General features: G+C 35.7%; 1 protein-coding gene across 1 annotated transcript; it reads left to right on the top strand.

The window, feature by feature from the left end:
* Positions 1-12,871: 12,871 nt before the first annotated feature.
* Positions 12,872-27,025, top strand: LOC111901265 (anaphase-promoting complex subunit 1). Its single transcript, XM_023897122.3, has 36 exons — positions 12,872-13,295; positions 14,546-14,609; positions 15,121-15,205; positions 15,524-15,810; positions 15,969-16,074; positions 16,184-16,332; positions 16,979-17,166; positions 17,279-17,348; positions 17,638-17,808; positions 17,898-18,358; positions 18,441-18,900; positions 18,976-19,314; positions 19,461-19,544; positions 19,636-19,728; positions 19,823-19,882; positions 20,282-20,380; positions 20,580-20,720; positions 21,483-21,563; positions 22,591-22,662; positions 22,953-23,024; positions 23,140-23,233; positions 23,305-23,387; positions 23,557-23,613; positions 23,690-23,767; positions 23,871-23,992; positions 24,089-24,237; positions 24,316-24,392; positions 24,479-24,592; positions 24,678-24,779; positions 24,994-25,134; positions 25,300-25,473; positions 25,572-25,635; positions 25,731-25,870; positions 25,956-26,110; positions 26,192-26,372; positions 26,451-27,025. Exons 1-36 carry the CDS (start codon positions 13,063-13,065, stop codon positions 26,853-26,855), a joined length of 5,451 nt encoding a protein of 1,816 aa, XP_023752890.1. The 5' UTR covers positions 12,872-13,062; the 3' UTR covers positions 26,856-27,025.
* Positions 27,026-27,512: the final 487 nt, after the last annotated feature.

The following is a 27,512-nucleotide window of genomic DNA, read 5'->3' as shown; positions in this document are numbered from 1 at the left end:
TACCAGCACATCGAATAGGTGACTATAACATGTGAGGGCACCATGTAATTTTGCATGGTTATTCACACCCGCTTTGTGATCCTCAGCATCCCAGTCACAAACAAGAGTGGCATATCGAGATTTAAACATGCCATTGAAATGTTCAATGAATCTCATAGGATCTAGGAGTTTTCATGGATTTAAAACTGAAATTTCTTTTTTCCGTTTTTCATGGTGGAAATTAGTGAATCGTCATTCACTTACCTTCAAATGTTCTGCAATTTGGATTACGGCATCCCTCTCCCGAGTTGTAGAATATTGTGTTGGGTCCTAGCCTTAGTATCTCATTTGGGTGATTTACTAAGGACTCAATCAATCAACTAACTTGAATTCGTTTTCTCCCGTTTTGTAGATGTCAAAGTTCGACAACTATGGTCTTCCCAAATCCCGTGGAACAAGTATTCCACATGAAGATGGTATTCCACGATTCGATCGAGGAACAAGAAATCATGCTTCACTTCCTCCACCTCCTCCAATTGTTCTCCCTAACCCACAAGTTCGAAGGTTTGAAAAGTTCAAACTCACTCAAGCCCTTTTGGCAAGTAAACATAAAGAAGGAAAGTCGGTGTGTGCACACGTCCTAGGGATGAAGTCACACATTGATAGGTTAAGAATGTTGGGATCCATTGTCTGTGAGGAAATGGCTGTTGATTGGGTTCTTCAGTCACTTCCTAACTCATATAGTGAGTTCGTGAGAGAGTACTATATGATAAACCGCGACGTGACCCTTATAGATCTCACCTATATGCTTATTGCTGCTGAATCAGCAATGGTTTGGCGCAATAGAAAAGCAAAGTTGATTGGTGAATCTGCCTTCAAGACCTCTATGGATATGGACAATGGCAACGAAAAACATGCTATGATCGAAAAGTTTGAGAAAGGCAATGTCTGAAGTAGTTCCATGTCATGTTCCAAAAGAGTCAATTTGCTTTTATTGCCAAGAGAAAGGGCATTGGAGACGAAGCTGCCCCATTTACCTAAGAGATCTAAGAGATGGGAGAGTCAAAACGTATGGCTCTAATATAGGTAAAATCCATTAACTAACTCTTTTAAGCTTCTATTCTAGATTCTTAATACATAATGTGATAAGATTGCAATTGATGTTTTGTAGGATCGAAGAAAAGAAAGGAAGCTTAAGGGAAGAAGTGAACAGAATCTAACCGTGAAGGAATGGATTTTGATCGCATTTCTCGAAGATTAGATTCTTGAGCTACTACTTAGAGTTAGAATTAGATAGCTAAGAAAGACGTATTAGCATAGTTTTTCAATGAATTGCATTGTAAGGACAAAATTTTTCCGCAATAAAATGAATTTTGATTTTATATTATTTATTTATCCTTGCAATGGCGTACATGAAAAATTGGTGTTTGAATGTTTCTATTATTAGCAATAATGGATTTGATTCTTAATTATGTTGTTTGTGGAAATGTCGAGAATTTACCAAATATGGAGAGTTTCTCATCGCCCAAGTTTCAATTGGACAGAAACGAGAAATTTCATATTTGGAAATTAGACTAATTCATTGACAAAGTGTCAAGTGAAGAACTTGGAGATCGAATACACAAAGTTGCGTGTTGATCAAGTCCACCATAAGAGTAACAAAGATATTTGTCATGATTTACTAAAGGTTTAGTAAATATGATTATACTTACAAGATTACGTGTAATTCTGAATTGATTGAAAAGGTTTAAATCAACAGCAGAACGAATAAGAAGAATCAAGTAGGCAGAAAGATAAAAGTTTCTCCATTCTAAGAAGAAGGGAGAGTAGCTTTTATGCTTTATGATAGGTCTTAATGATTAAGAACCATATCTCAATTGATCCTCTAAGTGAGTCTTAGTACAATTGTATGTTTAAGAAGAGGAATCAAGGATTGGGGAAATGGTTAAATCAAGAGGTCAATCATACTTCGTTCCAAAACAAGTCTTAGAGTTAAGATTGCGACATTGAGTGATAAGTATTAAGAAGGTGTATTGCATTCATCAAATATGGAAAAGTTGTGATGTATTGGATAAGACAAAGACCAACTAGGACCAATTTATGAAGTGTTTTGATAAAAAAACTACACTAACTCTTGAATATTTGTTTGTCAAGAAATGGTTGTTGACAAGAGAATCTTATATGTCAAGGAGTCAGTGGGAGTCTTATTGGTCTTGAAAGGTTTCAAGAACAAATCAAATAGACCTTATCGATCATCACTAGCACACGAGTTGCGGTTTACAACCTATCGTGTTGACATTATTTTGTTTCTGTGTCGTTCCAATTGAGTTAATTATGCATGTGAGTCCTATGAGTTCTCATTTGAATGCATAACAGGCAAGTACCTTGATCAATGTAAAGTACATTGATAAGAAAAGGTGAGCTGTTTAACTACTTGGAAGACATGGTGGGCAACTGTGCTACCATAAAGGCAAGAAATCGAGATTAAGAAAGTTCGATCCATATGAGTTTGAATTTGTCGTAAACTTTGGTTTTGACAAATTCACATGGATAGGAACAAATACACCATTTAAATCTAAGTGTCATAAGATTTCCTCCTTCATGAAAATGATTGTGAGGAAATGTTTTCACTAAGAAAGATTTTAAGAAGATAGTGATTGTAAAATTGCATTCTCGAATTCAATTATGGTTACGGTATCCCTTTCCATGATTTGAATTGTGAGGTTTGGCAATTAGTCTTAATTGTTTAGACACACATATGAACTATCTAAGGCAAAGGTGTATAAGTTCAAAAAGCCTTGATAAAAGGTTATCAAAGCATTAAGTATTATAACACATGGACTTAAGAAATTCAATAGGTATTGTTTTTTCTGAAAAGTTAAGATGTTTATGAATACATGTCGAAGCTAGTGGGAGCATAAGTGTTATGTTTATAATAATCATCATGATAGTGGGAGCATAAATGTTATGATTGAATGACTATTAAGGAAAGTATTGCAAGGTTAGCAATATTAATTATAGAAAACAAGAGTCATACTTTGCAAAGTTATAAGAGTTGAAAGGTTGTTTTACTATAATTAAGGGAGAAAATATTATGCTTCATTTCAAATCTAAACGCTTAGGTTGTGGAATGTTAATAAATTTAGTCAAAGGTATATAGTGTGTTCTCAAAATTTCGATTATGATTACGGCATTCCTCTTCACAATTCGAATTTTGAGAACATAGCAAATGAAATATTATGGCGGAAGATTGATAAAGTATCAAATCTTTATGTAAGACATTATGCATCGTGTCCCATGCGCTTCGGATATAGGATCGATTGCAAATGCTATAATATTTGATCATTCTAAAATTTTCCAAATGTCTAGCGCATTTAGAGGGAAAAAGGACAAGAATCGGTTTTGACTAAAATAATTAAACAACTATCAAAGGACAATCCAAAGTTTGACGAGGATTGGTCGTTTGTGAGTAGTTGGAAGCATGGTATTGGATGGACCATATCGACATTATTATGAATAGAAAAGATTCTATTAAGAATGAGTTGTCATATGGAAATCATGGAAATGTTTCCATATTGGATGGACCATATCGACTTTATTATGAATAGATAAGATTCTATTAAGAATGAGTTGTCATATGGAAAATATGGAAACGTGTCGATATTGGGAATTGAATATTGAAAATCTATGTGTAGATTAGAAACTTTTATGCAAAAGGATGTTCAAAGGAATGTACTTTGAGTGAGAGACATCATATCTAAGGAATTGTCTTGTAAGAATGTCCAATAGAGGACTTTGTAATATCATTGGCAATAGTCTTTGTGACTTTGGTGCAGTGACATTACGAAAGGATCGTTGCATAGAATGTTAGAATCTAGCATATTTTATAAGTAACAAGAATTTGATATTCTCACACTTATGAAAAATGATTTGGAGTTGCGAAATAAGAATGATTGGAAATGTGTTCAATTTGATCTACTTCACAAAAGTAAGAACCATAGGAAAACATTGTGTGCATACTAAGAGCATGGGACAAGTGTAATAATTCAAGTAAGAAGTTGATAACCCGAAACGACAAATAATGAGTAATCGATATGGTGATAAATAAAAGGAGTTTTATTTATACTCAAAGGTTTGAGGCCATATGGGATTAGTATTATTCTTGTGTTTCACATTTGCATGTTTTGACTTCCAGAATAATTGAATTTATTAAGAATAATCGAATTATTCGAATGGGCCACAGTCGTTCATATGTTGGAAGTAGATATGAATGAAGACTGTCGTGAATTGGTGTGTGGATTGTCTAAAAGAGTATTAGACATAAGCAAATGTTTGCTGCAACGTTCATGAGTGCTTATGAATATGATTTGAGCATTGGATTAAACCCACGCTCACTTGGATCACTCCATGAATTGTATCACGAGTGATTGGTGAGACGATAACATCTTATATTCTTGAAACCGAGATGTGTGAATTGTATCTTACAAATCGGTTGCACATTGATAATATGTAAACACACTAGTAACTTGGTGTTATAAAACATATTGTTGTGTGTGATTCGGTGAGTAAGTGCAAGCAAGCATTGTATCAAAGTTTATCCGTTCCTTTTATCCAAAGAAGGATAAAAGCGATATCTTTGGGCCACTCGATGATTTAGTGATGACAAACGTAAATGCTCGGCCGGGCTAGGGCTAATTTGATTTGTTCAATTAGTCAGTCGTCATAAATCGGGAATCGAGATATAGTACAAAGAGAATGATTTGAAATCATATCGCATATGATATCTAGAATGGAGGAATATATGATCCCTTATCTAAGGACACGCGTATCTAATAGGATCAGAGTTGACAGCGGCTTTGGAAAGCTACGATTGCAGATCAGGATCTGAAGTCATACGCAAAATAGTTATTAGACTTATCCAAGTGGGAGACTGTTGGATTAGTGTCTAAGTCCATAACTATTTTGGTATGTACTTGACCCGATGGTGCATGGTCCTTTTGGGTTGCCTTCACCAAAGCAACTTGATAGGATGAATTATGGAGAGAAAATATTAAATATGATTTATTAATATATTATGGGAATAATATAATAAAAGAGAAATCATATTGTTTAATTAATATTAGTCAATAATTAATTGGTAATTAGTTTTGTGACTAAAAGAGATTAATTAAACTTAAGGGACTGGAATTATAATTATAAGATAATTGCAATTTGGGCCATGGATTGCCTTATATTAAGCAATGGATGAATTCTATGGGGAAGCCCATAAGGAAATCGTCCAAGGCCTTAATTAAAGGAGTCTATGGGTTGCTTAGGGCTTAAGCATCCAAATTAGGGTTTCCTTGTTAGATAACCCTAATAGCCTCACTATATATAGAACCCTTAAGGCTCAAAAACGTGGGGAACTTCTCTTCTAGGGTTAGAACACATTTTTGGGCAGCCTCCTTCCTCTCTCCCCTTCATCCTCTTGCTTATGGTGTTTGTGAACCATTAGAGGAGTGACATTTGTGACTCTAACCTTCTAAAGTCAATGGAAGAAGGATTTGGGATTGTTATTGCTACATAACAATCAAGGTAATATCTTAAACCTATTCTCATGTTAATATGATTACTTGAATGCTAGAATTAGGGTTTATAGTCTTGGATAACTTGCATGTACAATAGAGAAACCTATATCTAAGCATTAGGGTTTGTATGAGCACATAGGATGTTCTTATGACAAAAACCCATCAAAATTAGTCGAAAGAGTCTAAATGAAAGTTGTAGATCACGTCGCTACCTACGCGTGGATATAAAAAAACATAAAAAATGGAGCTCGTATGCGAAAGTTATGAAATTTAAAAGATACTATGATTTTTGAATAAAGCATAAACAAATCGGTCTTTTATGTCCGTGAAATTGAGGATGTCACATATACACCTATTCCCAGTTGAATTAACACTGCTAAACAACACAATCATCGAGCTAAATATACTCACTAGGCTTTCCTAGGATTCCATTCACACCTTTCTCCGCCATTAGCTGCATACGAAACTCCATCTAGTACTTACTAACTACATCACAAATACAATTATTTGCCACAAACACTAGATAATTCTTCGACCGTCAGGTCTCACCCTATAACAGTTGGATTCAGACAAGAGTTGTGAAATAGAGTTAAACCTAACATTCTAAAATTATCTAATCCATGTAACATGTAACCATATGTATTCACTTAATAGTTAGTTGACATTAGTGGAGGTCTCTAAAAGCACAAAGCAAGCAACATTCGAGCATCAAGTTATCCAAACCAGAGCATAACCTAATCAAGCCATTCTATCCACTATATGAATCCATATTATCATGCAGTTCCAAAAGCTCAATCAATAGGCATATACAAACATCTCTCCTAGCATACTATCATGCAATCCCGAGCAGATTCTTAGCCTAATCTAGCATGCAGTTCTCATATACTCATATCAAACATCAAATATAAAACATGTATGGGTACTTTGGGAAATACTTACTTGAGCTCGGCTGATTGTACGCATCGCACCCCTTTTTCTTACAAACGATTATCAACATCAATCCTGCAAATATGTATGGTTTTTGATATAAGTAATCAAATATCTTACTTGGGTAAGTTGAAATCTTTGGGTTGCCATCTCCAGTTTTGATACATCGAATCTTTTCTCCTGTTTGACATATAATGTTTGGCGTGTATTTAAAAACGATTGATAAGTTTAAAGTTATAAAGGACAAGTTTGAGGTTTGTAGTTAATTTAATTAAGATTTCAATTTAGATATTGATATGGATATGAATGAGAAGAGTAAAGGCAAAGGCATACTTATCATTTCTTTTAAAAGGCTTTAGAAATCCTCAGTTTGAGTTCAAACAAATCCAAGAGTATGCCCGAATCCCTCAAACCAAGGCTCTGACGCCAACTTGTAACATCCCAAAAAATTTAGACAAAAATTTCATTTTGAATTCATTTTAAAACATCCAATAATCATGCCAAAACAACCAAATTTGTAACGTAGTGAAATAACATTAGAGTACAAAATCCCAAAATCAAATAATGCGGAAAACCTGGGCGGATACAGTGCGATCAAGTCCAGCCCTTCCCTTTTGAGTTGGTAGTGCCTGAAACATAAACTGAAAACTGTAAGCACAAATCTTAGTGAGTTCACCCAAAATACCCCATACCATACATACATAACAATCAAACATAACTGGGTCTATTTCACCCTTTTTGGTCTCTTTCAATTGGTGCTAGGTATATTTCAACCCCTTCGGTCTCTTTCAACTGATATTGGGTCTATTTCACCCCCTTTGGTCTCTTTCAACCAGTATTGGGTGTATTTCAAACCCTTCGGTCTCTTTTAACCTGTACTAGGTATATTTCACCCCTTTGGTTTCTTTCAACCGGTATTGAGTGTATTTCAACCCCTTCAGTCTCTTTCAACCAATATCGGGTCTATTTCACCCCTACAACTAGCATATAATCATATCAACAAGAGTCATAGATACAACAAACACATACATGTAATACATACATGTAATACACGAAATTGTCACGAAGACAATTATCATCTTACTAACATAATCTAATGGGCCGACATTGGTGCCTTCGACCCACAGTTATAGTAAAGGAAAATCACCTCACAAGCAGATCGAAGACAAACAACTCACGATAAATCCAAATCGGTGCTAAACGCCTCTTAAACACATACACATGAAAGACCCTTAGTCTTTCTTTCTAAAACTATACATTTGGCCAAAGTCTACAAGTCAAAGTCAACCATCAAAAGTCATTGGTCAACGATATTGGTCAACAATCAAACTTCTCAGTTCAGTGCCTCGCCACGCCGTGGCACCAAATCAGACAAAACAGTTGATTGATCCTAATACGCCACGTCGTGGCGACCTAGGGCCACACAGTGGTGATTCATCTGAATGACTTCAACATGTTAAGCCATTTTTAACTCATTTCTAAGGGTTCAAAAACCCATATATACTCCTTCTCAACGCCTTACAAATAAAGTTCCAAACTTTATCCATTAAGACACTCCTTTGAGACATGGTCTCTGATCAAAGGTTTAATAAGTGTAAAATCATGACATAGGCTTAACCATAAAGCACCTTTCCTCAAAGTTCTTAGCCCAAATAACTCCAGAAAAGTTTCTAATACCATATTTAGCATAAAGTTGGGTCCTTTATGGCCATGCATGCACAATGCATTTCTAGAATCCATTTTAGGTCAAAAGGGGTAAAAAGGTGACCAAAACTCAACCAAATCTCAAATCCATTGGATATACTGTTCATAAGACCCTTAAGAAGCATAAAGTTGCAAAGTCTATTTCTTCCATCTTTTCGAATGCAACCAAGAGTCCAAAATATGCTAAAACTCTAGATATATGAAGATAATACCAGCAATAATGGATTTAGAAGGCTCATCAAAGGTCCAGAGAGTAAACACAAGGAGTGGAGATGAATCTCTAGTCAAATCTTGCACCACACTTCCTTCTTCTTCCTTCACGGATCACCAAAAGCACTAAAATGGGCTCACAATATGCAAAGGATGCAAGAGTTAGGGTTTCTGAGTGTTGGAAGGTGATGTAGGCTGATAAACCCTAGCTGCTACTTCCTTTAGATATGGCTCATAGTTTGAAATTCAAGGTTTTGCTCATACAGCCGTCACCATGTTGTGGTGCCCTATGGCCACGCCGTGGGAGGCACTAAAGATACGCATGTTTCCTGTACACTGCCACGTCGTGGCGATCCATTCACCACGTCGTGGCCAACCCAAGGATGACAATAAACTTTTTAATTAACATACGAGAAACCAGGCGTTAGAATATATTTTTAAATGTGTTAGTAAATTATTTTTTTAATATTATAACATATTTATTTTCAATATTACATATAATTTTTTCTAAATTATAAATATGTTAGATTTCACCATTAATATTTTTTATTTTTAGATATCTATTAAATAAAAATATTTATTTATTGTTATATATAATTTGTAAATCCTTTTTTTATCATATTATTAAGACAAAATTACGTCGTTGGTCCATATAGTTTGCCACAAGAGACTGATTCATTAGTACTATCAAAAACTCTACATGCTTGGTTCACGTGGTTCATTTCACGCGTGTTGGTCCTTTACACACATAACATGACAATTATATAATTTTCAATTTATTTTATACTGTTAGCTATTATTTAATAAAAAATGAAAAATAAGAAATGACAATTATAAATCTTTTAAAACCATATTATATCATTTCTCACTCTCTTCTATCTTTTTCCATCTTTTACCGACATCTCCAAGTCCCGTTGCTCTCTCACTTTCGCCTATGGCAACAAGCATTTGAAAAACTCGCATGAAGATATGAATGATACATTTATTGATTTCTTACCTGAGTGTTGATAGTTTTATCTGTTTTTCAAATCCCATACTTACACTATCGAGCTCATCATTTTCTTATATGTAAATGCTAATTATTTTCAAGATAATGACACGACCTTTACGGCTACAACTAACCACCAATCATCTTTATATTTCACCATTTAATAAAATTCCATTTTGAAGACGACCCACCTTTTTTCTCATTCTTCAAAAGTGTAAAACCCAAAATCAGAACACATGAGAAGCTCAAAGAAATTGCATTAAATGATAAACCCCATAACGAGTTTTTTTTTTTTTTTTTATAAAATTGAATTTACCCTTCGATTCACGTACTCATACTTTGACCAACCTTTCCATTAAACTAATTGGGTACCTAGAAACCCCTACATGCTCTCATTTTGGGCCAGGTCAACTTGAACTGACATGGGCTGACATGGTGGTTCTGTTGCAACAGGTAGTCAACATCACCAAGGTAGAAGAAGATATAAATGTTGTTCTTGGGAATCCATTGTAACGACCAAAAATTTCAGCCAAATTTTAAACATTTTCTTTCATTCAAAAACCATCAAGTTCATACATTTCGTTTTCAAAATAGTTTAAACATCAGAGCATCCCCAGAACCATATCACATAAATCATAAAACATGAGGAGCGGTACGATCATGCCTTCGCCTTGCCACGATCTCTTGAAGTACCTGAAACATAACACTACAACTGTAAGCCCGAAAGCTTAGTGAATTACCCCCAAAATACCAACCACACAAAACATACTCATATCATATCACAAATAGAACAGCCGTTCACATCGGGTCTGCTGTGTGACTGGTCCACCCGCACCGGGCCTTCAGTCCACCTGGTCCACCCTCTGAGACCAGCCATGTACATCGAGTTTACAGTGTGATTGGTCCGCCCACACCGGGCCTTCAATCTACATGGTTCACTCTCTGAGTCTACAATATGACTGGTCCGCCCGCACCGGGCCTTCAGTCGGCCTGGTCCACTCTTCGAGCCTCGACACGTCTGGTCCGCCCTCTTGGGGCCTTCAGCCTATCCGGACCGCTCGCTGGGCCTTCGGAATATCCGGTCCGCCCTGGGTATGTTGGCCTACAGCACTAAGCAGGACCCGCCTCAACCCAACCCCCGTCAAACAACCATGAGCACATAAAACAATCAATCACATAACAAATCTCTAACCAGACAAGCAGTCTAACAAATCACGTAGCATGTCAACATCTTAACTAGGATTCCGACCTAACCGGTCACTAGCATAACATTACCCTATATCCGGGGTACCGACCTGAACCAGGTCACTAACACTATACCATCCTAAATACCAGGATGCAGATCTAGCAAAACAATAACGTAACAAACAATACCCGAATTTCCATCCGATAAAGGGCCGACCTTGGTGCCGTAGAACCTGTCGATATAGTGAGGATAACTCACCTTGCAACTGCCGAAATCCTGCAAATCTCCGACCGCTGACTCACCGGGACTCCCAACTATCACATGATAATCACCAAGTTAGATTCCAATCATGACTTTCTAGACCAAGGGCCCACAACACTCATTAAGTCCATCATCCTCTTATTGGACCAAGTCTCAAAATCAAATCCTCATGCAAAGCCCAATATTGACCCAATTTACTAGATTGGGCCCACCTCACCAAATGGGCCTAGATCCAAGGTCCATAATAATTATTGAGTCCAAAATACTCCATCCATAATGTTTGGTCACGACCCAAGCCCCACTAGCCCAATAACAACCCAATCACTTAAGGCCCAAAATAAAAAACCCAACAGAGGGCGTACGTTGGGCGTACTCCTCTGGTACGCGGGGCGTACCCCGTCTCAGGTTGACTAGAAAACGGGCTGTTGACCCTGTACGCTGGGCGCACAGCTTCCTACGCGGGGCGTACGCGAGTTCCACAAAAATCCTCATAAGTGCTTAATGGCTTAAGCTCTTAAGCCCAAACCTCAGATCCATCGACCAATTATGCCTAGGAATCATAAAGTCTCGAACTTTATCACTTTGGACGTCCAGAAAGTTCTTAATCCAAGGTCTTAATCCATTAAGACCTTCATACTACTTGCATGGGACCTCATAAGCTATTGGGACCTCATTTTTATCACTCAACACCCCATCAAGAGTCTAAAAGGACAAATCATTTCGCCCAAAACACAACATACATCAGCTTGGGACTTTTGGGACAAGAAATGGTTCCAAAATGCTAGAATGGCTAGAGTTCCAAGCTTTTTACCTTCTAGAGCTTCAAAGACACAAACCAACTTCAGATCTACAAGCCAATCTTCTTCTTCAACTTCTTGGTGCAATGCCTTCACTTCCAAGAGCTCAAAATACCCACCAACTTAAACTCTCACACAAGATCTAGGGTTTGGGACGTTTCTAAAGGATGGAGGCTGAGAGTGATGAGAGAAAATGAACCTTAAGGATGCTTATATAGCTCTCAAATCGGGACATTAGGGTTTTCATCTTTTACGAGTACGCCTAGCGTACACAAGATTACGCCCAACGTACTAGGGCGCGCCCTAGTACACCCAACGTACCCTTATGTACGCGCGACATACTCCTCCTGGTCCCAAATTTACAAATTAGTCCCTAGGCTCTTCAAGACTTTACCCCATCCATTCCCATGGACTACAAATGGCAAACTTAGGATGTTACATAAACCTTCTCGAATGAAACCCGTTGCCCACAAAAGACCGAAACGCCCTTACTCCTGATCTCGTAAATTCATAAATAAGTACTTTTAGAAAAGGGCGTTACATCCATCATCATCACTTCTTCCCTCTTCCTACCACCATCGTTGCTTCTCCATTCTACGACTCTCTGTCGTGTCATGGAAACCCTAACAACCTAAAAACAAAGTCCTACATTCTTGGTTTTGAGTTTGACGATGGTTTAGGGATTGGATGAATGAAACCCACCATCATTATGGCTTTTCCGGTTACTAATGGATTTCATCTTGTTTGCAGGTTGGACTAAACAAATTTGTGAAGAATTCCATCAGATAACAATCAAAATGATTAATAATGAGTGAGCATTTAACTAAATTACTTGGAATTGAAATGCATATACTAGAGCACTATTCATATCCTTTCGTTTATTAAATATTATTTTGTAATAGAAAAAAATAAAATTTAATAAAATATTCAATAAAGTATAATAATAATAATTTTAGACCAATTTTGAAAAATATGAAACCATAAAGACTAAATACTTAGAGCATCCACAATACATGTAGTATAAGAGTTGAATATGATGATAACTATGATTGAATAAGATTTGAATGGAGTGATTCATGATATTGAAAAGACTTGAACGAAGAAGTTGAATGATCATGGTTCAATAAAGGGAATAAAATGATTATTATGATTGAATATGTGTTTGATGGGTAGGAGGTGATATTGTATAAATGTTTAACGAAAGATATAATAATAATCCATATATGAATCAATTTGTTTAAAAAAAACGTCCATGTGAAGAATTCCATAACAACGGTGCTGACTCCTGAAGTCGGTGGAGCTCGGGCTAGGGTTTTACTAGTTTCAGCCCGTTCTTACTAGAAAACACAAAAAAGGGCGGGAGACGGGAGCATAGACCCTAATTTTAAACAAAACCCCTTTCTTTCAAGCAATTCATCGAACACTTTGATTGCAAAGGAGACAATGTCATCAATCGGGGTCCGACACCTCACTATTCTTGGAGAGTTCAAGCCATTCGGTCTTATCGCTGAAGCTCTCGACGGAAAACCTGCCGACGAGGTCACTGATGAGTATGAATACTTCCTATTTGATCCAGAAGTTACTAGACAACAAGACGAAGCCGAGTCAGCTGACAACGAAGCGTCGTCTTCATTGAGTGATCGAAGCGATCACGAGCTATTCATTAGAGGAAATCGGTAATTTCATCATTTTTAGTTGTTGTTTCACTATTCTTTCTCGAATTATAGCTATTCATTATGCTTAGCGATTGCCTTTTAAAAGTTATAGACAGTACAACATGGAATAATAATTACATGTTGTGTACTAGAGAACGCCCTATCTGAAATACAAATCAGTTGCATCACAGTTAGAAATCCAGTAAATTTAATCATGCTACTGTTAATGGTGAACAACACCGATTTTATGCAGTGTAACACCCCACCTTCTGCAATTATAGTCAGAGCATGTCTGCATTGTATTCGTCCAAGAAGTCAAATTGCTCCTCCGTTCATTTTGAATTACAGGAATTCGAATTATTAAGATGGGTATAGGTTAAATGTATACTTTTGTTTCTAGGTAAACATTGGTGTGAGAATTAGATCTAAGTATACTGGGGGCTGTCTACTTTATTAGCTAGGAATACACAGTAATCTACAGATACAAAGCTGGATGCCTACATCTAGAAGAAATGCCTGCATGTTTTCCAGAGTTTAATTGTTTGATGCTTCTGCAAATTTGTATGGCTACTACTATTAGTCCATATATCGGGGGACTCAAAGATCTAAAAGTTTTATTTTTTCATGTGGATACTGGTTTAACATAATACATAGATAGATACCTGATAATGTAGACCACTCTACATTGTTGTTTCTTTGCACATGATGCATAAATTCAACAGCTAGGCACATAGCTAGAGATGCATTTTTTTTATTACATCAACCATCTGCTAAAGTGTAAAGTTTCTTACATGCATACATACAGGTGCACATCATACATACATATATTGATATGTATGTTTGACCAACATGTATGTATGTATATTCAACACCTATTAGCTCAAGTTTTCAAACTATTCTATTTGTAAAGTTTGCACAACATTACTGACAGAGAATAATAGTCTCAGTAAATTACAACAATCCAGTAAGGTAGATGATTTCGTTAAACACCACTCTATAAGATCTTGGAGTGCAAATGATTAGTACAACAAAAGGGAAAAATATGTTTATTTATTGAACTTATGTAATCTAGGGGGATCCTAAGACTATGCTGTTGGGAGTGAAGACTCTGAGTTCTTTGATCTTGGCCGAGTTTATGGCTTGTTATTTATTGTCTCTCTCTCTCTCTCTCTCTCTCTCTTGTGGGTCAAGTAAGGATATTCAAAACTGGCTTGGTGGCATTATTGTGTTAGAGAGACTATCTTTTTCACCATTGTTTTTTTTGCTAGCAGGATAATATGGACAGTAGGAGCAAGAGTGTACAAGAGATTCACCTTACCTGGGCCAGTTATTATGGTATTTCTTTTTTTGCTTTTTTAGCTCATTGTGCTTGATGTAGCAAACAGTGTTGTAAAATTCCCGACTAGCCCCCAACTAGTCTTTGATTAGTCCCCAGGTACTTAATCCCCACCCAGGCATATAATGAAGCTGTATGAGCTGATGAAGTTCCAACACCTTGAAGAAGTTTTAGATCGATAGACACGTTCTGAGGAAAAACCAATGTTGTACTATTCATATATACATGTTTGCTTATGATATCAGTCATAATTACCTTACCTATTTTGTTTTTATATTAGTAATATATATATATATATATATATATATATATATATATATATATATATATATATTATAAAACTAATTGATTTTCCTTGGTCAGTTGACCTAGTGCTGCCTCGGTTTTTGCAACATTGGTAGCAAGTGATCTCCTGACATTGCTTTGACTATGTTGCTCCTTATGTGCATTGCTCATAACTCATTTATTTTTAAGATGAAAAGGGTTACCTTCATTCTTGTTGATGTTTAGGCCTGCTGGTGTCGTATGGGAGATTTGTCTGAAGCTTGTCTTTGTGTTCTACAAGTGGATAGTTTGACTGTCTATAGCACATCAGGTTTGTAGATCTATCAGTTCCTTCTGTAGAAATTCTATCAATAGATTAAAGTTATAGTTATTATGAAGCATAAATAATAGAGCAGGTTAATGTCTTCTTTCAATTGGTTTTGCCTTCTTTGTTTTTTTCATTTTTATAATACAATGCAATTGATTTAAGCAGCATTTTGGCTAGTTACCGACTTAAAACAATGTATTCTGTTATATCTTGGATCTACTGATTATTATTTTAAGAATCTTACATTAGCCATGCCAATCTTACTATCGAATAGAAGTGGCCATTTATTTCCATTTTAAAGGATGATGCTCTTTTTGGCAGGTGATGCGGTATCTATTCCTCTTCCTCGTGCTGTTGCATCGATATGGCCTCTTCCATCTGGTCTACTTCTCCAACAGACAAATGAATCAAATTCATCAACACATTCTCTTTTTTCATCTTCAAGTCCATTACTAACTGCCCTTGATATACCTCGCTCAAAAAAAGATATGGGTTACAGTCCTCAACAAACTTTTAATCTAAGAAGTTCATGGGATCATATGATTAAGGTCGATAGAGCTTCCGTGTCTTCACATCTGATTTTAAAGGATCCGCTGGAAGAACCACAGGTCTGTAAACACTTCTCCTTTTTAACAAATGAAGATGGATTATTTCAAGTCTTTTCAGTCTTGTTTCTTCTCTCATTTGTTTAAATAGCTGCATTAGGCATGCATATTTGAATGTTCAATCTTCTTCCTGTTAATCTTTTTTACTATTTTGTGGCTAGCCAATCCATATTGAGGAAAGAGGGAAGTTAAACACCATGAAGGAATATGATGAGAAGACAATATGGACTAGTGATCTTATTCCGCTTATGGCATCGTATCATAAAGGTTTTCTCATTCTGTCCTCTTTGCTTACACTTTTATATTCAAGCATAGCAGCCTAGAGAAGCTAATTTGAGTTTTATTCTCACATGCATTGGATATGGTTTTCTTTCAGGAAAGATGCAACATTCCCTATGGACTGCAGAAGTTATGAATTCCAACCTCGAAGCTGTGGATTCTGTACTTCCTGATGTAATGTTATCTAAGAAGTTCTTTTTTCGAAGAATATGGCAAGGGAAAGGTGCACAAACAGCTGCAAGTGAGGTGACACATTTCATATGCATTTCTATGATGTCTTTTAACACCGGACTTGATGTTTTGCTATCATCAATCCCTCTATGTAATGCATTCTCATGTATTCATAAGTTAAAATCGACATATTATTAAACAATAAAATATAGAGCGAGTGAGGGAAAGCAAACAAAGTAAGGAGTGAGGAAGGCATGCTAGTGGTTTATATTGTTTTTTCACTACTACTTGTGATTGAAACCTTATTTTCTATTGGAATGGCATGATTTGGTTTATCTTGGTTATTTTTAATTCGTCTGACATTAGTAAACTATTTACCTAGTGAAAATTAACCAATAAATGCATACGATTATGTCCACTATATCATTAATCCTATTTTCTTTACTCCCTATCGTTACTCATTGGATAAATGAATTCCTTTACTGTATGTAAATGCTTCTGTATGCTTTCCAAACGAGCCAGTTTACGAGTGTAGCTTTCTATTAAACTTAAGGGCCTTGAATTTTCATGAACTTGGGTTTTCATATTCGTGGACTGTTTTTCAGATGAAAAGATATATGAATATCAACACTCTTTTGTTTTGCTTTCAACTGATCCACATTAGTGTTTAGTCGTTTTAATTATGTCTCGTATCTTATTTTTTTGGAATGATTTTATACAGGTTTTTTTGGCAACAGATAATGATGCAACTCCCATTATTTGTTTCCTTCTTCAAGAACAAAAGAAGTTATTAGCGGTGAGGCTTCAGTGTGTTGAACTCAACAGTGAGATCCTCTATGATATTAGACCTGACATGAGCTGGAGCATACCAGCCATTGCAGCAGCACCTGTTGTTGTAACTCGCCCAAGGTAGGGGATGCCCATCATTGCTTTTGTTTAATGATTGCTGTAGTTGGTTATTATTTCATAACTCGATAATGTTATATAAACCTTGTTTCACTCTTTTTGTTATTCTTTCCAGAGTTAAAGTTGGACAGCTCCCCTATCGAGATATCATTGTTTTGGCTCCTGAAAACACTCTTGTACTTTATGTAAGCTGGTTAAGTTTGTTGCTCTTGCCATCTAGTTGTTATGATCAATAACTTTGTTAACAGTATATATATATATATATATATATATATATATATACATACATACATATATATATATATATATATATATATATATATATATATATATATATATATATATATATATATATATATAGAATATTTATGTGTGTATATAAGTAAAAGAAAAAGCTCAAAGAAACATTTGTCTTTTTGTGTCTCCAAGTGCTTAACATTTTATAGTGAACTTATATGATCTTTACTTAATTAGTCAGGGAAGCAATGCTTGTGTAGATATGTCCTTCCTTCTTTTCAAGACCATGGTGGTGTTTCACACAATGTCAAGCCACTGGAAGCACCGACTGCTTTCCAAGATGTAAAAGTTGTTGGATTGGCTGATGCTGTTGAAGGGAGAATCAATGTCATTGTAAATAATGGACAGGTTTGATATCAGCTCACATGCATATGTTCTCACTTGCTAAACTTCTTTCAGTTAACTGTTACATTTTTTTTTCCATTTTATTATTACAGATGCTCAGGTGTACTTTTCGTAGATACCCTTCATCATCATTGGCAAATGATTGCATCACAGCAATGGCCGAGGGACTTGAAGCTAATTTATATAATCATTTTGTGGGTCTTCTTTGGGGCAATGGTGATTCAGCTTATCTATCTAAGGTGGATTCTCCTGTTGATACCGAATGGGAGTCTTTCTGCGCTATCATATTATACATTTTTGGGAAAGATAGGAAAAATCCTCAGATACATTCAGGTTCATCATGGGACTTTCTTGTCAACAGCAGCTTTCACGAGAAATATTCTAAATCTCATTTCATGAGTGGATTTTCTCGTAGAATATCACTTCAAAGTGATCAATCACGTACTGCTTCTCAACACCTGGATACTTCCCACACAGTTGAATCTTTATTAGAGATTCTTGATTTACTACATGCAGTGTATGAAAGTCTGAAACTTAATCATCTTCGTAAAAGGTACCCTTTTCATTTTCTTTTTATTATTTCCTCTCTTCCACTTGATGCATGGAAGTTATCCTGTATATCCATGTTTTTTCAGGGATCTAGGGCTTCTTGTTGCTCTGTTATGTGAAGTTTCAAAGTTTTTGGGGGAATCCGGTTACCTGGACTATTATATACGTGACTTTCCTACTCTTTCAAGAAAGTACTCTTTTCACCAAACTTCACTATCTCAAAGAACTCCTCCCAGTTTGTTTAGGTGGCTAGAGAACTGCTTGCGACATGGCTGTACATCCACCAGCAGTGCTGATCTTCCAGATCTGATGCGTAAAGATGGAAGTTCTGTTGTGAGTTGGGCCAGGAAGATAGTTTCATTTTATAGCGTGTTATGTGGTGGAAAAATTGAAGGAAACAAACTGTCATCTGATGTTTATTGTAAGTTTGCTACTGGATCAGCTTCTTCTCCCGAGGAACTAACTGTACTTGCAATGGTTGGAGAAAGATTTGGATTGCAACAACTAGACTTGCTGCCTGCTGGTGTATCACTTCCCTTGAGACATGTAAGTTATGTTTTGAGTTTTGTATTACCTTTATATGTCCAAATAACTTGATGTTATTATCTACAAAACTTATAGGTACTAGACAAGTGTCGGGAATGTCCACCTACTGATTGGCCTGCTTCTGCTTATGTTCTTCTTGGGAGGGAAGACCTCTCTTTGTCTTGTTTAGCACACTCGAATAAATTCACAGAAATTAATTCCTCCAACACCGTGACTTCTGTTTCCATGTCTACACCTTACATGCTTCATCTACGCCCAGTTACCATTCCTTCTTCAGTTAGTGATGCGACTGGATTGGATAATTCAAAACTTGAGGATACAGATTCTGTGGATGGATCTACAATTGATGGCATGGAGCATATTTTCAACTCCAGCACACAGTTGCGGTATGGTCGTGATCTGCGACTAAATGAGGTTTGTTTAAGTTTATTTTTTGTAGAATATTTCACCCTCTTTTGATTCGATGTGGGTATAACATCCTTATGCATGCTGTTACTTCTAAATCGGTATACCATCCTTTACGTGTTTTGCTTCATTCTTGAACTTATTTATGTTGGCAGGTTAGACGGCTTCTATGCTCTGCAAAACCTGTGGCGATTCAAACACCTGTTAACCCTACCGCATCTGATCAAGATCTTCAACAGGTAATCTTTTTCTTTTCCTCTTATCTCTTAAAAGAGTAGAAAAATATCTAGCGATGACAGCTATCTGTTTTCTTCTGTTCTTGTTGTGCAGGCTCAGTTATGGCAGCTTGCACAAAGGACAACTGCTCTTCCTGTTGGTCGTGGTGCATTTACCCTTTCAACCACATGTACTTTGTTGACAGAGGTAAGTCCCTTTGTGATTATGTTTTTTTTTTGCCTCTTTATTACTGTGTACCTAAAAGAGAGAGTTTAACAACCTCCTTTGAAATTTTCCGCAGGCGCTTCCTGTCCCTAAATTGATGTTAGCAGGTCGATTGCCTGCCCAACAAAATGCTACTGTATGTTTATTACAACTCTTTCTTTCTTTTTTTATTTCAATGTTTTCCAACAGCTTTGAGACCACATGAACTGAGAAACTAGTAGATAGGTGTACCACTGAAGCTTTGTTTTGTTGCTTCCCGAGATCCAGTATCAGGGTTTCAATTTCAACTTTAACATTCAATTTTTCTAGATACTTTTTGTTTCAATGGCTATACCAAGTACCAAATTAGATTTATGTCGTGCATGCCTGGGAAACACTTTAAAGGAGAAAAAAAGAACACGACTTTTATAGGCATATTGTTGTAAGCTACCTATATTTTTGGATAAAGACTTTGGAAGTCATGCTTATTGTTTCGTGAAAAAAGGGAATATTTATATGTACATTAATTAAATCTTACTCTTTTCATGCTTCATAGGTTAACTTGGATCCGAACATAAGGAATATACAAGAACTTAAATCCTGGCCTGAGTTTCACAATGCTGTAGCTGCTGGCCTACGGATGGCACCTCTCCAGGTTTGTTGTTTCTTCTGAAAATAATGTACACAGCTTAATTCTTCTGTGTATGTGAAAATAACTATATTGTTGATTATTCTCTCAAAATCTGAGAGGGTTTTTTTTCGTCTGACATGTCAGTTTCCCATGATTTATTTTGTTGGCCCATTTTATCTTATCTTTGCTTCTGGATTCTAGTAATGAAGCATTATCCTTTCAGGGTAAAATGTCAAGGACTTGGATTGTCTACAACAAACCCGAGGAACCAAATGTTACCCATGCAGGTCTTTTACTTGCTCTGGGTTTGCATGGTCACTTGGATGTTCTGAATATAACTGATATATATCAGTATTATTCACAGGTATGGTGTTATCATTATGATCTATCCTTTTTTGTAGCATCAATTTCCATTTTGATATTTTACCTTAGTCTGGATGTTCAAACGTATTAGGTTAGTTATTTTAGAGATTTTAATGAGTATTTGAAGGGGGTCACTTGAAGTTTTTTTGGATATCTCTTTTTCCATGTTCATTTCATCTGTATAGTTGATAATTTTTTTTGAAACCAAAGTTGATTGTATGCTGATATAAGCTACATTTCATTACACAAAGCTATCCTTCAATACTCGCCTTTTCTGGAACATTTTTATCGCACTTTAATATTAAGATATTGTTGTAACAAGTTATTCCATTGTCTCCTTGCATTGTACTAGAAGGATGTTAATATTGTCCAGACTCGAGCTACATGTTTCTGAAAACTGCCAGGTTACAAGGATGCATATGTGATAAGGAACTTTGGCGAGACATAAATTGATTTGATAATTTTGGATGAACATCAGAAATGGCTTAAGTTCATTTATATTAACTTCTTTTAGGTTACGTGATGAATTTTCAATATAAATGATTTACAGGCTTGAATGACCAACAAACTTATAATGCTTTCATTTCATTCTTCTTTATAATGCTACACATGAGTATGACAGCGTATATAGCACTCAAGTTGCACCTTTGATCAAATTCCAATATTTCTTTCTACTTACTTGAATAAGGCATCAACACCATGTCATAGAGTTGCATAGAAAATTACCAGTGATGTAGTCTATGTAATGTTTTCGTCTTTTTAGGAACATGAGAGCACTACAGCAGGACTAATGCTTGGACTTGCTGCATCTTATAGAGGAACAATGCAGCCGGCAATATCAAAGGTTACTCATGTGATTTTTGTACCATAATTTTCTACATATTAAAATTTATATCCCTCATTTTTCTTTAATTTTAATGCTAGTCTTTTGTTATGGAGGAACTATGCAGGATATAGTGTTTTCGTCACTAGTAAGGCCATCTCCAACCCACTTCCATTTCCCCCCCAAAAATAGAGTAAAAAATAGGGTAAATAGTGTTTCATCTCCAACCCTACTCCGTTTTTTACCCCAAAAAGAATATATTCCATTCTTCTAAGTTATATAAATTGTCAAACACACCCCTTCTATTAATTTGGTTTTAACAAATATATAATCAATATTTTCTTCATTACAATAATATTAAATAAATAAGATTATATTTATAACACTTAATTATAAGCTTTTGTAAAATACGTTATCATGTTTTAAATTTCAATATGTATTTAAATTTTAATATGAATTTGATAAACAAAAAACAAACTTTATATTTATAATTAATTAATATAATTTAATATATAACACAATATTATATAAGTATTAAATATTACATTTAAATTATAATTAGTAGATAAAAAAACCAAAAATGTATAAATATATAAAAAGAGGGACTAAAAGCGACAACTCAAAGATCATCCCCATTTTGGGGGAAATGAATAGTATAACACCAAATATGGTGTTATACTATTCATTTCTCCCAGAATAGGGGAATAAATGGGGTAGGGTTGGAGAGGAATGGGGGAAGAAATAGAGAAGATAATGAAAAATGGGAGTGGGTTGGAGATGCTCTAAGAAAATCGATTTTTCAGATCCAGTTTCTTAAATCGCCTACATTTCTTTGTTGTTGATGCTAATTTTCTATCATTTTTTGCCATTGGCCTAACTGTAGCTAGTCATTTAAAAAAAAAAAATACTTTTCTAATTTTCTTGATGAATTCTGGGAACCACTATTCAGAACTCAAGCACTTTGGCTTAGCTTCTATATACATTTGCTTTTGCATTTAGACATGTTGCTGATGCTTTAAAATGCACCAAAACCATTATTCTTTTGCAGTCTCTATATGTACACATTCCAGCTCGCCATTCATCTTCCTTTCCGGAACTGGAATTACCAACCCTTCTTCAGGTAATGCATAACCATATTGCTATTAATACTCGTGTAATATATACTTCCATTTAAAAAATAAGCCACCCTCCCTTTAAATGGGACAGTTACACATGGCTTTTATTACATATATAACATTCATGACTATTTAGCTGGGGCATCTCATGAAACCTACACTACCACATACATGATAGTCACATTCTAATATTGTTTTCAAATTATATCCATGTTTTTTCAACTTTATTCCTTTTCATGTCCAGATACTTAGAAAATAGTAGTTTGAATATATTGTTTATTTCACCAATTTTCAGTCAGCAGCGCTTGTCTCGGTTGGGCTTCTTTACGAAGGGTCTGCACACCCACAAACAATGCAAATTCTTCTGGTGAGTTTCCATGTCTTTACTGTCTTCATTTGTAATGACTGTTAGCTGTTATTTTAATACATGGTTGCATTATTCAGTTTTTTCTGCCAGCTCTTAAGTTTATAAACTTTTACAGGGTGAGATAGGGCGTAGAAGTGGAGGAGATAATGTACTTGAAAGGGAAGGATACGCTGTATCTGCTGGATTTTCCTTGGGTCTTGTTGCTTTGGGTATGTTGTTTTATCAATCACACATTCTTGAAGTTGGACTTGTTTCTTAATTTTGGTCTCTTTAACTGAAGGGCGTGGGCTAGATGCGACTGGTTTCATGGATACATTAGTTGGGAAGTTGTTCCAGTATGCAGGCAGCAAAGAGTTTCATCTTGTAAGTGCTCTTTGAATATGCTCATCACATTTATTCTACAAGATTTCAATTATCAGTACTCATTTCACTATACTTTGAAGATGACTAAAATTAATATTTCATGTAGTTGACTTTTTTTTTTTTTTTTTTTTTTTTTTTTTTTTTTTTTTGTTAAATTGGCTTTTCTCAGGAAAGATCCCATCTCTCCAACGGATCAATGGATGATCACAATCGTGGTTCTGGGCAGGTTGTGCTTTTTACTTGTTTTTGTTAGAAAATTGATTACCCTTTCTCTCTTTTCATTAATTTTCTGTTGCTTGCAGATGATGGATGGAACCCAGATCAATATAGATGTAACTGCACCTGGAGCTATAATTGCTTTGGGTCTAATGTACTTAAAGGTAACTCTTTGGCAGGAAGGATGACTATATATATTTTTGTTCATGATTTTACGTCAGCTCTGTTCTCAAGATTTACAACTTTGAAAAAATATTCTGATGACAGACTGAATCGCAAGTGATTCTATCCAGGCTTTGTATCCCACAAACACATTTCGAATTGCAATATGTGAGGCCCGACTTCATAATGCTCCGTGTCATTTCCCGTAATTTAATAATGTGGAGCAGGTACTACTATTTAAAATTCATATGCTACATTAATATTCCTGCTGGCTATATGTAAAGAGTAAGAGATCTCTTTAAACACCTTGCATTTATTTTTAGGATTTATCCATCAGAAGATTGGATTCAGGGTCAGATACCCAAAGTTGTCTTGAATGGCATCAAAGGTCTCACAGATGAGATGGAAATGGACAGTGAAGCAGTTGTTAAGGCGTATGTGAATATTGTTGCTGGTGCATGTATTTCACTTGGTATGTGATCCTTGAAATTGAACAGCTGTTTAATTTATTATTTATTTGGATTAAATATATTCCCATTAATGTTGCCAGGGTTGAGATTTGCTGGTACAAAAGACGGAAATGCCCAGGACTTGCTTTATAGTTATGCTGTTGCCTTCCTCAATGAGGTATAATGCATTTGGTCCTAGTGCAAAAATCCATATTCTTTGACACTTTTTTTGTTAGTTTCAGCTTATTCTTATCTATATTGCAGATAAAGGCTCTACCTGTGAAAATTCTGCCTGGATTTCCAAGAGGATTGTCTCAATATGTTGATAGGGGTACATTAGAGACATGCCTACACCTCATTGCTCTTTCCTTGTCTGTGGTAAGTGCAATCTGCTTCCTTGTATCATGTGTTTTTAATTGATACTAAATTCGAGACCCAAGTATCTGAGTTGTCGGGGTATCAGGTTATGGCTGGTTCCGGGCACCTGCAGACTTTTAGATTGTTGAGATTTCTACGGTGTAGAAATTCAGCTGATGGACATGTCAACTATGGTACTCAAATGGCTGTAAGCTCTCTCTCTCTCTCTCTGAGCAGTTATGCAGCTCAGACCTTATGATGTCACATGTTATTTAGATTTAAGGTTTAAATGCAAGAATTGACAATATATTTTTATCTATTTGTATAAGCATCCTGCTTCCATTTTCTTCTTTTACGACATTGTATTTTCATTATTATCTTAACTTCTGTAATTGAAAAAATTATGCATGTATTCCTTTCAGGTGAGCTTAGCTATTGGTTTCTTGTTCCTTGGTGGTGGAATGAGGACTTTCTCAACTAGCAACAGCTCTATTGCTGCATTATTGATAACCCTTTATCCACGTTTACCCACTGGACCAAATGACAATCGCTGCCACCTTCAGGTTCTTTCCCCTTCTCTCTCTCTCTCTCTCTCACACACACACACACACACACAATGGTATTTGAGAACTGGAGCTGCCTATAATTTGGGTTAGTCCTGTTTGTTCCTGTCATTTGCTTATGGATAACTGTGTAAAAGAATTATTTAAATTTACAAATTATTACAGGCATTTCGACACTTATATGTGATTGCTACGGAAGCTCGTTGGGTTCAAACGGTTGACGTGGACTCGGGATTACCTGTTTATGCTCCTCTTGAAGTCACTGTCAAAGAAACCGATCATTATGCAGAAACAAGTTTTTGTGAGGTCACTCCTTGCATTCTGCCTGAGCGTGCTCTTGTAAGTTCCCTTTTCAAATGTTTTTTTAATTCCCATTCTAAAAACATGTGACTTGCATTTTATTCGGTTTTCTGATACTGAATATACTACTGTTGCAGTTAAAAACGGTTCGAGTTTGTGGTCCTCGTTACTGGCCTCAAGTAATTGAGCTTAATCCCGAAGGTGGATATGCATACCTTCAGTTCAACTTCATGTTAACAGTTTTATACATGATGATTTGTATTTTATGGCTTGTTTATCTATTTATTGTTTTACAGAGAAACCTTGGTGGAATGGTGGGGAGAAGAAGGATCCGTTTAATTCCGGTATTCTGTATATCAAACGTAAAGTTGGAGCTTGTTCCTATGTGGATGACCCCATAGGACGCCAGTCCTTGCTTTCAAGAGCAATGCACAAGGTCTAGTCGTCTACCAACATTAAATTAATTCAAACATTATGTTTTTTTTTTTTCTCACTAAAACTAAATTTGCATAATAAAACAGGTGTTTGGTTTGGGGAGCTTGAGAGGGTGTAGTAGCAGTAATAATGATGATGATGAAGCTGCAGTAAGTGTTAATCAGTTGGTGAGTACCTTCTCATCGGATCCAAGCTTGATTGCTTTTGGTGCTCTCTGCTCTGATCATTCATGGAACATCAAGTACGTAATATATCCCCTGTGCATTTTCTTTCACATATTCTAAACAAATTAATAAATAAATAAAAACCATGATTTTTGCAGATTGGATACTGATTTCCAAGAGTTTTGCTTGCAAGTGCTATTTGAGTGTGTGAGTAAAGATAGGCCAGCACTTTTACAGGTCTACTTGTCATTGTACACAACCGTTGCATCTATGGCAGATGAAGTTACAAGTGGCATACCACCGCTTCTAAACGATTCTCAATTTCTCCCCAGTTTGAAGGTAATAAATACTATAGATAAATCTCTCTTTTTGTTTTTTCTTTCAAGTTAAATGAAGGTTTTTGTGCATTAAATTCAGCTTGCACTAGCATACAATGATGCTCTGGTGAAGGGAAGATTCATGAGTTCAAGGGGTAGTATTGTCCAATCGACATTTCTAGGCTCCCTTAACAAACGTGTACAAGAGCTTCTAGCATATTCTCCATGCTTAAGAAACAACATAATACTCAATGATTACTTTAGAACAGGGAAATGGTCAGAGGATGATAACATCTCGACACTTGTTTCATGGTATCTCCAGTGGTACAACGTGCCACCACCCTCACTAATCCAAGCAGGTATCAAGAAATTAAAGTCCATACAGTCACAGACACAGACACAGAGGCAGAGGCCCTCTACAATCCCATTATTACGTTTATTATTTCCAGGTACCCATATCAATGCCATTAATGAAATCCATAAATTTATGCTCTCTGATAGATGATGAACCTAGCTACCTAATTATAATGTATGTTGTATCATTGTCACTGTCACCTGGAACATCTTAATTTGAGATGTCATAGTTGCACACTATTTTGTATAAGTGAACTAATTTATGCTCTCTGATAGATGATGAACCTAATTATTTTTAAAAGGTGACTACTTTAGTGAGTATAGTTTTAGATGTATATATAGTATATACGATTTTCTTTTGAAGTTAAACTTTGATATGTTTACATTCTAAAACCTATGCAATGCTATTGGGTTTAAAATCTCAATTTCAAAACTTAAGACAAACTTTTTCTGAATAGTCCTAATAAAAGCTACTTCCACTTTCAGCTAATTTTCACAAAGATACCCAAAAAAAAGTTGGTCAATCTATTCTCTTAAAAGAGAGGTTACTATATGGTTGTCTTTTGTGTTGTTAACGCTTGCAATGCTCATTGGTGGAAAAATGCTCTATTTTACTTTTATTATTCCCCCTTTTTTCTTTTAAAAAGTACATGTCCTAAATATTGTATTCGATTTTTACTAGTTGTACGTATTTTTGGAGACTAAATTCCAAAACTTTTATTGTTTGTACCTTCAAAATCAATCAATATTATTAATTTTCACCCAAAATTTAGAATATGAATAAGTAATAAAAACAATGTATTTTACA

The sequence above is a fragment of the Lactuca sativa genome, chromosome 2, assembly GCF_002870075.4.
Source record: "Lactuca sativa cultivar Salinas chromosome 2, Lsat_Salinas_v11, whole genome shotgun sequence".
Classification (NCBI taxonomy): domain Eukaryota; kingdom Viridiplantae; phylum Streptophyta; class Magnoliopsida; order Asterales; family Asteraceae; genus Lactuca; species Lactuca sativa.
Note: the sequence above shows the minus strand (reverse complement) of the source record. Positions and strands in the feature narration are given on the sequence as shown.

Excerpts from the sequence above, each read along its gene's own strand:
- LOC111901265 (XM_023897122.3), top strand. The coding sequence starts at position 13,063 with ATGTCATCAATCGGGGTCCGACACCTCACTATTCTTGGAGAGTTCAAG. Across the intron at positions 14,610-15,120 it reads TACCTGGGCCAGTTATTATG|GCCTGCTGGTGTCGTATGGG; the intron begins GTATTTCTTTTT and ends GTTGATGTTTAG. Across the intron at positions 19,729-19,822 it reads CATGTACTTTGTTGACAGAG|GCGCTTCCTGTCCCTAAATT; the intron begins GTAAGTCCCTTT and ends AATTTTCCGCAG.